Genomic DNA, 12593 nt, shown 5'->3' with positions numbered 1-12593 from the left:
GCAGGTGGGCTAATGGGCCACCATTAGCACTAATGCCTTTCAGCCTGGCAGTCGCAGCAGCAGCAGTAGCAGTAGCAGATCTTCACGGGAACAGCAGTGACCTTGCAGTTTGGAAGAAACAGGTGACCACAGGCCTTACTCCTGGGGATCTGAGGCATGCGCACTGATGGGCTGATCAGCACAGGGAAGAGGGCACTGAGCGAACAAGGCCCTGTTCTCCCAGTGGCCAGTGCAGCCTGTGGCCACAACCACATCTGTAGCAGCTCAGGTTAAGCAGGAGGGTGGTTAGCCAGAGCCCATTTCTGCTTCAGCGGAGGGCAGTTACAAGCAAGGCAGGCATGGACAGAGATGTTTCGTAAATCACTGGCTCAGCACCCGTGCAGCCTGGTGAACACACCTCAGAGGCCATGCTAAGCTGATAGGTAGCACAATGTCAGCTAGCCAATGGGGCAAAGGATCCCTTGCTTGTGTCCCAGTCATATAGAAGTGGGTTTTTGAGCAGCATCTCTCAGTGCCCTTGGATCCCCCTAAGCTCCAGCATTCTCTCAGACATCCCCGGTGCCTACCCTGGCCCAGAATAAGTGTTGAGACCCATGGACCAGGGGCCTGGCAGAGGATAGCACTGGGAAATACAGGTGTTTCCTTCTTATGAAGAACCTGGAGGAGGAATAGGTTTCGTGCTATGGTAGCCTCTTTGTCTCCCTGTCTGGGGCTTGAACTGGGAGGGAAAGAAAACCAAAGGGAGGGCAGGGCCTGTGTTTATTTCTCAACTCCTGCCCTGCTCAACAGGCTTGCTCATGGGAGAAAACAAGCTGACAGTCAGGGGAACAAAATGAGGAAACGGAGGAGAAGTTGAGGGTCTCAGACACTCTGAGGACAGAGTGAATGGTGGGCTGAGAAGAGATAATAGCTTAAGGTGAACTTTCTAGGAGGAATGAAGGGGATTCCAAGCAGAGGTCAGGAGAAACCAAGGCCCAGGCACAGGAAGGGTGGTGAAGCATGAGAGGAGGAACAAGGCTGTGGAAGGAAGCAGGGAGTGGGCAGATGCGTGGCCTGAGTGTAGCAGGGAGGGGCAGGGGAACTGTGAAGTGGGGTTGTCTGGGTGTGGCAGCACAGTCTGAGTGTCAAGTAAGAGCCTCTGTCTACCTATCTATCAACTTATCTACTACCGATCTGTCTGTCTGTCTAGCTACTTACCTCTCTTCCTGTCTATCTACCTGGTTATCTACCTTTCTTTCTCTCTCTCTCTTTTTTTTTTGAAACAGGGTTTCTCTGTGCAGCACTGGCTGTTTTGGAACTTGCTCTGTAGAAGAGGCTGGCCTTGAACTCAGAGATCTGCCTGCCTCTATCTTCCAAGTGCTGGGATTAAAGGTGTGCACCACCCCCACCTGCTATCTTCTTTCTTTCTCTCTTTTTACTTTTTAAAAAAGATTTATTTATTTATTTATTCTTTATTATGTATATAATAATATACATAATATATAGCATTCTGCCTGCCTATGTGACTGCAGGCCAGAAGAGGGCATTCGATCTCATTACAGATGGTTGTGAGCCACCATGTAGTTGCTGGGACTTGAACTCAGGACCTCTGGAAGAATAGCCAGTGCTCTTAACTTCTGAGCCATCTCTCCAATCCCCATCTCTTTTTACTTTCAAATGTATAAGTGTTTTGCCTGCATGTATGTCTGTGTACCACATGAATGCCTGTGATGCCCATGGAGACCAGAAGAGGGCACTGGACCTTCTAGAACTGGAGACGGTTGTTTGCTGCCATGTTCTGAAAATTGAATCTGGATCCTCTGAAAGAGTAGTCAGTGCTCTATTACAGTGCATGTGCATGTATACCCCTGTGTTTCTGTGTATGTATTTGTGTTTGCATGGATGTGTATGTTCTGTGTTTGTGTGTATGTGTGTGTTTATATTTGTGTGTATGTGTATGTTCTGTGTGTGTGTATTTGTATTTGTGTGTATGTTTCTGTATTTGCATTTGTGTTTGTGTGTGTGTATGTGAATGTTCTGTGTGTGTGTATTTGTGTGTATGTTTCTGTGTTTGCGTGTGTGTGTATGTGTATGTTTTTGTGTTTGCATGTGTGTGTGTATGTGTATGTTCTGTGTGTGTATTTGTATTTGTGTGTATGTGTATGTTTCTCTGTGTGTGTGTGTTTCTGTGTTTGTAGTACTCATGCTGTAAGGCAGGTGTGGAGGCCAGAGGACAACTGTATAGAGCCACCTCTCCCTTTCTATTTTAATGTGGGTTCCTGGTATGACAGAGGTTGCAAGTGCCTTTACCCACTGAGGCATCTCTCTACCCACCCATCTCCATTTTTGAGACAAGGGTCTCATGTAGCCCAGGCTGGCCTTGAACCTGCTATGTAGCTGAGGCTGGCTCATTATTCTCTTACTTCCATTTCCTGAGAGCTGTCACTACAGACTTCCAGAACCATGACTGAGGAGGGACTGTGATGGAGTAGGGTAAGAAAAGGGTTTCTCGGGCTGGAGAGATGCCTCGGTGGTTAAGAGCACTGACTGCTCTTCCAGAGGTCCTGAGTTCAAATCCCAGCAACCACATGGTGGCTCACAACCATCTGTAATGAGATCTGATGCCCTCTTCTGGTGTGTCTGAAGACAGCTACAGTGTACTCATATGCATAAAATAAATAAATCTTTAAAAAAAACATGAATTAAAAAAAAAAAAAGAAAAGGGTTTCTCTTGGTCCTAGGGAGTCCACTTAGTTTAGGGGGTGGGAGCCGGTAACTATTTTACTTGTTCATTGAAAACATCATCTTGGGCTAGGGGCATGGTTCATTCGTAGAGTTTGTCCAGCATGCTCAAGATGCTGGTTTTTGTGAAAGAGTGAAATAGAGAGGAAAGAGAAATAAATTAGCCGTTGTTCCCAGCTCCATGCACCTGTTTAGCTCCTCCCACCTAACCTGTGGTGAAAGAGGCTACTGTGAAGGCAAGGCAAAGACAGGGGAGGGAGTCTGGGGAGACAGAGCATGGGGAGCAGGTTCAGGGGGCTGGATCACAGGGGAATGGTTGGTAACAGCTGTAGATCTCTGTTGCCCATAGGCGACCTCAGCAAGTGGAACTCACGACCCCAGCGGCTTTCTGGGGCACACAGATCTACACCAGCTTGGCTGAGAGCCAGAAGGAGTCAAGATATGTCTCACCTCCATCATATATAGTAGTTCCTAAATCCTGGGGCCAGCTCTTTTTTTTTTTTTAAAGATTTATTTATTTATTATATATAAGTACACTGCAGCTGTCTTCAGACACACCAGAAGAGGGCATCTGATATCATTACAGATGGTTGTGAGCCACCATGTGGTTGCTGGGATTTGAACTCAGGACCTCAGGAAGAGCAGTCAGCGCTCTTAACCACTGAACCATCTCTCCAGCCCCCCCTGGGGCCAGCTCTTGATGCTTCCCTCTGCCTCTCCTCTAGCAAGGAGACTACTGGGAGTCATGGCCCAGACCCACAGAGCCCATTAATTGGTCTGGTTGCTGAGGGCTCCATGGCCCCTGGTTCCAAGGCTTCCCTGAGTCTGGGAACAGTCTTGTCTTAGACACTAGCCCAGCAGGAGGGGTCAGGAGTGTACAGCTCCAGCCTGGCTGGTATGGCTGCTCTGTTTTGCCCGATTCTCTGGGCCCTACAGTGCCCTGCACTTGGCTTCAAGGTGTTTGAGCCTTCTGGATTTTCACTACAAAAGGAAAGGCATGATGACTTCAGCAGGCCGGTCCCTGGGGCCCAGCCAGAGGACATCCTAGGAAGACAGACTGCTGCTCACAATCAAGAGGAGGACACAGGGGGTTGGGGATTTAGCTCAGGGGTAGAGCGCTTGCCTAGCAAGAGCAAGGCCCTGGGTTCGATCCCCAGCTCCGAAAAAAAGAAAGAAAAAAAAAGAGGAGGACACAGACAATGCTCTGTCCTAGGGCCTCTCTTAGGTCAGGATGTTAATGTCTTAGACGAGTCCTGGTGTCAAGAGGCAACTATGACCCTGTGACTCTCTAAGACTCATGGGATCATGGGATCTTCTTGGGAAATGGCCATTTTAGCAAAGCTTCCGAACCCAGGGCCTTGTGCTTGCTAGGCAAGCGTTCTACCACTGAGCTAAATCCCCAACCCCTAGCAAAGCTTTTCTACTCATGAGCCACCCCAAGACTACTCTGGGCTTATTTCTACATTGCATTCCCTAACACTGAGGGAGAGCTGGCTTTTTTTTTTTTTTTTTTTTTTTTTTTGCTGAGGGTTTGACGAAGGATTCTGTACTCCATCAGTGCCCTTCTAGAGTGTGTGCAGCACACACTGCTTCCTCTGAACACCATCCTAGCTCAGGTATCAAGCCTTGGGTGTTTGGAGGGTGGAATGTATTTTGGTTTTTTTAATTACATTTGTTTGTTTGTTTATTGTGTGTGTCTGTATGCACAAATGCCACAGTGCATGTATGGAGGTCAGAGGGCCACATGTGGGAGTGGGTCTTCTCCTCTTACCAAGTGGGTCCTGGGTATTGATGTCACTAGGCTAGAGGCAACCACCTTTATCCACTGAGCCATCTTGCTGGTCCGACATACGCCATGGCCCTTACCTTGATGTTGTCTTGCCAGCGGTGGGCTTTCTGGAAATTCTCTGCAGCGTCAGCCAGTCTCTGAGGGACAGAGCACATAGAAGTCAGAGGCTGAGGTAAGCTGACTGCCCCATGTCTACCCCAAATCCTTCTCCATGCTCCATCCTTCCCAGGACCAACCAGGCTGACTCAGGACCTCCCTCTTCCTCGTGTCATCAGAGCCTCAAAAATCCTAGATAGGGCTCAGCTTGTAGGAGGGACACTTCACTAAGTACAACCGGGTCCCTACAGGAGACAGGAGGCCTGCCTGCCTGACAGTCTAAGAGGCTTTTCCACAGGATTCTCAACACTGACTCTGCAGTCCTTCTAGAAGGTAGGATAGACATCCCTCCTGCCCAAGCTTCAGGGCCACCTTCTGTCCTCCCTCCCAGGGTGTGTGACACCTACAAGTTATTGAGTGTCTCATCATGTAACTGTGCCTTGACCAGGCACTATTCACTTCTATTCATTCAGACTCACTGTCCTCTCCCAGGCTTCCTGAGGCCCTTCCCACAGGGCTCCCAGATCTCCACTCAGAGCCTTTCTTAGACTTTAGTGCTACTTTTAGTGACCTTTGACCATGGAGCCCAGTCCTGAGGGCTTAGTGCCAGACTTTTCTGAGATGTGGGCATGTGACAGACCCAGCCAGCCCTGCTTCTTACAGTGTGTGTGTGTGTGTGTGTGTGTGTGTGTGTGTGTGTGTGTGTTGCAATATATAGGCAGGGAGCTTCACCAGGGCAGGAGTAGCTAAGGCTCAGTTTTACTAGTTTTGGGAACATCACAAAAGCTTACGGTGAAGGCCCTTGGACCTGGCCACCCTCTGGGCTTAAACCTGAAACTCTCATGGATTCTGTGTTCAGGAAGGGCTCCAAGGATGAAACCTTCTCAAGAATTCAGTGCTGTTTTGAGAACTGCAGTGTGTGATGGTTTGTATATTCTCATTCTCGGCTCAGGGAGTGGCCCTCTTTGAAGGTGTGGCCCTGTTGGAGTAGGTGTGTCACTGTGGGTGTGGGCTAGAAGACCCTCATCCTAGCTGCCTGGAAGTCAGTATTCTGCTAGCAGCCTTCAGATGAAGATGTAGAACTCAGTTCCTCCTGTGCATGCCTGACTGGATGCTGCCATATTCCCACCTTGACGATAATGGACTAGATCTCTGAACCTGTAAGCCAACCCCAAGGAAATGTTGTCCTTGTAAGAGTTGCCTTGGTCATGGTGTCTGTCCACAGCAGTAAAACCCTAAGACACAGTCATAACCACCACCAGGAACTGGAGTCCAGCTGGTGGGGTGGACACTGCATGCCAAGCCCTTCCTCTGGCCAGTGACACATGTGGACACTGCAAATTCTCCGGCAAGGATGTACCAGACTTGGGACAGTGAGCAACTTGCTTAGGATGCACAGTGAGCCTGGGTTAACCTGGAGCCCTAGCCCAGCCTCCACTATCACATTCACCTTGCTTAGCCCATGGGGTCTCAAGACCAGTCCTTCACAGGGCTCCCTATACCTAGTGTTCCTCGTTTTGGCCCCATCCATCCCATGTCCTGACTCAAGGTTTCCCACTTGAATTAGAAGACCCCAGTGTCTTGGGTATTCAGGACAACTCATCCTTGCCCATCAGTCCTGTGTGTAGGTCCCAGAGAAGAGGGTCTAATAAAGCTTAAAGAGGCCTACTTCCCTGGGTTGATCTTCAGTCTACCCAAGTTGCCATGTGTCCTCCTGTAACAGGCTCTCTTTTTGTTCCATGGGAGTGAGTGTATGTACATGGAATATATGTGCATGTATGTGACTTTAATTAGGCAGGGTTTCTCGCTGAACACAAGGCTTGTGGATGTGTGGGTCTTGCTAGCCAGCTTGTCCAGGGATCCCATCCTCACCTCCTGAGTGCTGGGAGTACAGGCTGGCTCCCACACCCACCCAGCTTTTATGTGGCTTGAACCTGTGTGTTAATCCTGGGAATTGAACTCTGTTCCTTACACTTGGGTGGCAAATGTTTATACACTAAGCCATCTCCTCAGCCCTGGTATAAACCTTCTTCTCTTGAAACGTCTGCTGCCTGCCTTCCGCATTGCCATCACTCAAATGACTGCTATCCACTGCCCTACTCAGGTGGTCCTGCCCCACACATTGAGTCTTTCTGAATTCACTTCACTCTGAAGACCTGGAGCCTTATCTCAGAGTGTGGATCTGATAATTTGAATGTCACTAGCCCTCATGCCCTTCATCTGAAAGGCTTCTGAGGCTTTGCCAGACTCCTTTTTCTTCTTCTTTTCTTTCTCCCAAATCCTGGATCCCCTTTTTGGCTTGAATCCTTAGAATGGATGAGACCTGCAAACTCACAATCCTGCAGTACCTTTCTGTGAAGGTATGTGTGACATTTTAAGTGGGTTGGGCTGGAGAGATGAATAGCTCATTGGTTAAGAGCACTGACTATTCTTCCAGAGGTCCTGAGTTCAATTCCCAACAACCACATGGTGGCTCGGCTCACAACCATCTGTAATGGAATCCGATGCATCATCTGGTGTATCTGAAGACAGCTACAGTGTACCCATAAAATAAATAGTATTTTTTAAAAAGTGGGCATCACATTGCACCACACCACATGTAAAGCTCTATACTTGGGCTCAAAGATCCACAAAATCCAGGGAGGTAGCCCCTGATGGTACACCTCAGAACAGGAGCCTCGACAATCACTGCATCTCCCTTTCTCTTATCTAGTGGACTTCTATCTTCCCTGGGGTCCCAGATGTACCTCAGAGTGGGACTTGAGGCTATTTGGGGGCCCTGTAGAGGCCCCTGCCTTTCATAAGTGCCGTGTCTAAGGCAATGTGGGAACCAGACTAAGGCTTCTTAGTATAGAAGAGAAGGAGAGAAAATGGGGCTGCAGACCCCACACTGAACCATGGCTCTAAAGAATCTGCTCCCTTATGCTTCTACTTGTGGCCAGTGTGTGTGTGTGTGTGTGTGTGTGTGTGTGTGTGTGTGTGTGTGCGCGCGCACGCGCGCGCGCGCATGCGCTTATGTGCTTACTCTTTCACACTCTTAGCACACAGCTTTGACCCTAGGACTGACTCATGGGTCCCAAGAATATGGGAATCCTCAGACTTCATAACCTAGTGGACAAGGTAAGGGAGCACCCTGGAGGGAGGGTTCAGTCCTTGGTCTCCTTAAGCTCACAGAGTCCCCTGGGCTCAAAGGCCTGGGTCAGCCCGCTGAGTCGTGAATAACGGAGTTGCAATAGCCACAGCAGAAGGATTACTTTTAATCCTCAGTAACGATCAAGCCATTATTATTTTTTCGGTGTTACAGATCAATCAGTCCATCCCCGGGCGCTGGACGTGTGGAAACTGCTAAATAGGCAGGTCTAGTGGTGTGGGAAGGGAGGGCCAGGCAGTGGGATAGGGTGAAGTGGGCAGGCCCCTGCTGCTCAAGGTCCCATCAGGCCTGAGAGTGAGGAGGTGAGGGGTAGGGGGACAACCCCGAAGCCCTGGCCTGCGTTCAACATAGTTTCCTCCAGCAGTGGTTTCACGTCTCTGGCCATCCAGATCTTTCTGTGAACTACAGGAAGTAACTGATCCACATGGAGGGTAAGCAGGCTCTCCGCAGCCCCATTTCTCCAACCCCAGCAGCCCTCGTAGGTAGCCTGTCCATGGGGGTTTTTCTTGCAGGCTCTTGTCCACTTGAGAACTTTCCTCTCGTATCTGCTCCTCTGCCTGATTAGCTGCCTTCTCTGGAAGTTTCCTTTAGCCCTTGTCCAGCCTGTGGGCTTCCTGCTGTCTCCACTAGGTGGGCACATCCTTGTGTATATGTGGGGCTATAAGCTTAGCACCCTCTGCCCTTGTCCTCACTCTTTACAAAGCCCACAACAGTCAGGCCTGTTTTGGGGTATCAATGGTCCTCCCTGCCTCCCAAGACTTACCTTCCTCCCACCTCTCTAGTTCCTTTGTGATGGACCACAGAAAGGCAGGCTACTCTGGGCCAAGCTGGAGCCTCAGTTTTGTCCTGTCCCCAGGGTATCTGCTGTGTATGAGAGACCCATTCTGTTCTGGGCCCTGAGCTTAGCCTGGTCCCTGAGTGACAGTCCTCTGGGAGTGACTCCCTTTTCAGACTCGGGCTGTGCTCTTGGAGTTGCCCTTAGTCCTCCTGCTACCAGGACTCTGCTGCTCCCCCTTCATGTACTTCTGACCCCCTCACCCATGACAAATCCTTACTCCTTCTGGGCACCAGAAGATGTTTCCTTATGACACCCAGGGAACCTTCCTTATGCCTGTCATCTTGATCTCTGAGCTCAGTGAGGGACAGTACCTGGTTGCTATTAAATTTAGGGTAACTCAGATCCTAGCATATAGTGGGTATATAGTAAACATTGTTCAATCAAGGCCAGATCATCTCTGGATCTGTATAGGGGTCTGGGCTTGAGCCCTGTCCAATCAGGGCTGGGATCCCAGGTCTGTGGTTTGGCCTCTCGGGACTTCTTTTCCTTACCCCACCCCACAGGGTAATGGCCTAGGGACCATACTGCTGCTGTGAAGTTGTTGATGGTGTCTTGCCTGGCTTGCAGTGTCCCCACCATGGTCAGCATTGGAGGGAACCACAGTGGGATTCTGAGGAGGGCTGTTCACAGCCAAGTCCATCATGATAACAGCAGGCATTTCAGAGGCAATTATCAGAGAGTTTCACTTAACAATCAATTTCCCTCAGCTCTGGGAGCCATTCTTACAAGAAAAGGCAAGAAAGAAGGGGACAGGCTGTGCGCTGGGCTGGGGACAATACTCTCCTGGGGAGTAGTGGGCCACTGGTACCTTCAAATTTCAGTAAGTTAAATGTCCTTAGCTTAGGGGGACTGAGACAGACGATGGTGTGAGATAAGTGACCCAGGCTGTGGACAATACCTGGAGGGTCAGAGTCCCTACATCCTGGGCTGGGCTGGGCTTGGGTGTAGTGGGGAGGCAAGAGCCCTCAGGTGGGCCACCCTCTTAAAAACCCTGTGCTTTCCCACAGCACCCCACTTGTTGTCTTTTATATCCTCTTTCACCCAGGAGCCCCTCAACCCAGAGCTGATGGCAGCAGGCCCTGGAAGCAACTGCCCACAGGACAGGACTTGTTCAATTGTGTAGCCTAGAGGGAAAGGCTTTAGAGAGTTTTGGGTTTTAATTAGTTACAGCTACTGCTGCTTCCGAGAGGATATGAGAAGCTTAGAGTGGAAGGCCCTGAACTTGGGATGAACAGGATGTTGAGCTCTGGGGTCCAGGGCGTGGGATGAGCCAGGTGGGAGCTGTGGTGGAGAGGGAGCTCTGGGGTAGAGGCCAGGGCCAGTAAGTCCAGAGCAGAGCGGCAGACCAGATAGATGCTCTGAGAAACCAGAGGAGGGCTGTCAGAGTGTTTACAGGCTCAGCCTGGCTAGCATTAGACATGCCCCGCACCTTCCTAGGCTGAGGCTTCCCAGACCAATGCAGTTTATACGCCAGATGGAGGATTGTGGGGTGCCTCAGACAGGATCCTTTTGTAGCTGAGGGGACTGAGGCAGAGTATTAGTGCCACTGTCACAGCCCCCTGATCAGGGAGCGGTAATGGGGCATCTTTAGGTCTACCTAATGCTATAGCCCAGGAGGGATGGGCAATGAGCCCCTCAGGGCAGGGGCTGATGAGGCCAGGTGGGCCTGGCTGGCTAGGTTTACCTGCTGTTCCCTAATTGGTTCCTTTGTCCTTTACCCAAGGGGAGAGACCAGTGAAGTGGTCCTTCAGAAGTGTCCAGAGTTCACCAACTAATCCTGATGTCACCAGGCCAGACCTGATGAGGGCATGCCCAGAAGCCCCACTGAGTTAGCCTGGCCCAGCCCAGCCCTCTCCTGTTGTCTCCTTCCCTGGGGCCCCCACATTAGATCCGTATTGTGCACTGCTAGATACTAAATACAGATTTCCAATTTCCAGAGCTGTTATGGTCTAATGAGTAAATAATATACATATTTAAAACTGTCTAAAAACATATCTGCATAATTAAAATATCTGCATAATAACCAAGCGAGATGCAGTTCAGCATAGGGGGAGTTGGAGACCCAGGGCTGACAATAGGAGCAGAAGGGAAGGCTGAGTTGGGGTCCCGGCACTGCATATTTCTCTTCCCTGCCACTCCGGCCTTGAAGAGGCAGTGGTGTGTCCATCGAAGCACTCCAGTCAGGGAGTAGAAGAAACCCCAGCTCAGACCCATGTCTGCACCTCTCATGGTCTGAGACTGGGCACGTGCAAATGGACAGTGTCCAGTATGTGGCCTGTTGGTGCCTTCACACCTCTTACTGCAGCATCTAATGAGCTCAGAGCTTTGCACACTGACCATGATTTTCTGAGGGAAGGTCTTGTCCCAGTCTCCTACTTTATACAATCCCAAGGGATGAGGAGAAGTGCACCAGTTTGGGCAGAGCAGGCCAGCCAGACCCATAGCTTACATGTCCTGTGATGGGGACACATCAATCCCTCCCTTCATCCATCCAATTCTACTTCCAACATAAAGATAAAAGTGCCACCAGAATGATGGGAAACAAACCCTAAACCCCTCACCCAGATTCCAGCTACCAAAACAGCAAACAGCCCTGGAGGACGGCCAGTGCTGTAGGAAAGGGCCTTGCAGCTCTTGACAGCGACAGGTTTCTTAACCTTTTCCCTCACAGGCCACGCACACACGACACGAGTTGCTAAAAATATATAAAATAGTAGAGTGGGTTTGTTTTCTTATAAAAAGGTCAGAACAGATGTAACACGGGAAAACTCATCAGAGTGGCGGTCTCTCTCTCTGCAGGTGGGAAGCTGCTCCTCTGCTTCTGGCCTAGGCCCCCGAGTCCCCTGTGGGGAGCGTCAGCTTGGTTATCGATTCCTGAACTTCTCTGTGCCATCTGGGAGAGACAGCGTATGTTTCCTTTTCTCAGAACAAAAGGGAAGATATAAAGTGTGGTCTGGGAATGGAGATGGGGGTGGGGTGGGGGCAAGACCATGGCCCTATCTGGTGTCCCCAAGGTGTGACTTTCAGAACACACAAATTTCCCCAGAAAATTACTGGGTCCTTAAAGACTGGGTCCCTAGGGAAGACACACATGCAAAATACCACATTGTTTTGTAACAGGTATGTTGTGAGAAAAAGAGAAAGACGGGGAAAGAGAGAGGGAGAGGGAGAGAGAAGGGGGAGAGGGAGAAGGGGAGAGAGAGAGAGAGAGAGAGAGAGAGAGAGAGAGAGAAGGGGAAAAGGGAGAAGGGGGGAGAGAGAGAGAGAGGGAGAGAGAGAGAGAGAGAGAGAGAGAGAGAGAGAGAGAGAGAGAGAGAGAGAGAGAGTGTGTGCATTTTAACACTGAGAAGAGGAACGTTATTAGCTTGAAGACACTTCTTCCGAGGGAGTGGAGGAGGCAAGCATGCCCACAGGTGGCCATCAGTTCCACTGGTTTGATTGCTTTAACTGGAACTCCAGTTCGCACAGAAAGAGTGGGTTGTATCACTGGAGGACAGCCAAATATATCTACAAGAGGAAAGGGAACTCTGCGGCTTAGCACGTAGTGTTGGGATTAGCTTGTTTCCAAAGCAGGTTCCACAGGACCCAGGGGAAAGTGGACCTTCTGGAGAGTTCCACTCTGGCGAAGGGCTGCCTTAGGAGGGCTGGGTGTAGACCTAGGTAGTCACACAGGGTCAGGGTCTCGAGGTCTTGGGGTCTCTCCTCCTCCTCTTCCTCCTCCTCTTCTTCCTCCTCCTCCTCCTCCTCCTCCTCCTCCTTCTTCTTCTTCTCTCTCTCTCTCTCTCTCTCTCTCTCTCTCTCTCTCTCTCTCTGCATGTGGGCATGTGGGTGACGTTTCATCCCCCACTCCCCCATTGGAGACCTGCGTTTCTGAGGCTCGGCAATTGCCGTCACTTCTCTGGCCTCAGTTTCTCGTCTATATAATGGGAACTCTTCAAAGCTGCGGAGACATGGACAGACTGGGTCTAGACAGAAGACAAGACATGGTTTCATTTGGA

General features: G+C 50.2%; 1 protein-coding gene across 8 annotated transcripts in view; it reads right to left on the bottom strand.

Annotated features, from left to right (window-relative positions):
• Cacna2d2 (calcium voltage-gated channel auxiliary subunit alpha2delta 2) overlaps positions 1-12593 on the bottom strand; it is a 131690-nt gene that overhangs the window by 28517 nt on the left and 90580 nt on the right. For all 8 annotated transcript variants that reach the window (XM_087561397.1, XM_087561399.1, XM_087561398.1 and 5 more), the window contains 1 exon segment: positions 4588-4647. In XM_087561397.1, the coding sequence (XP_087417523.1) occupies positions 4588-4647 (60 nt within the window).

The sequence above is a fragment of the Rattus norvegicus genome, chromosome 8 (assembly GCF_021556685.1).
Source record: "Rattus norvegicus strain SHRSP/BbbUtx chromosome 8, alternate assembly SHRSP_T2T, whole genome shotgun sequence".
NCBI lineage: Eukaryota > Metazoa > Chordata > Mammalia > Rodentia > Muridae > Rattus > Rattus norvegicus.
Note: the sequence above shows the minus strand (reverse complement) of the source record. Positions and strands in the feature narration are given on the sequence as shown.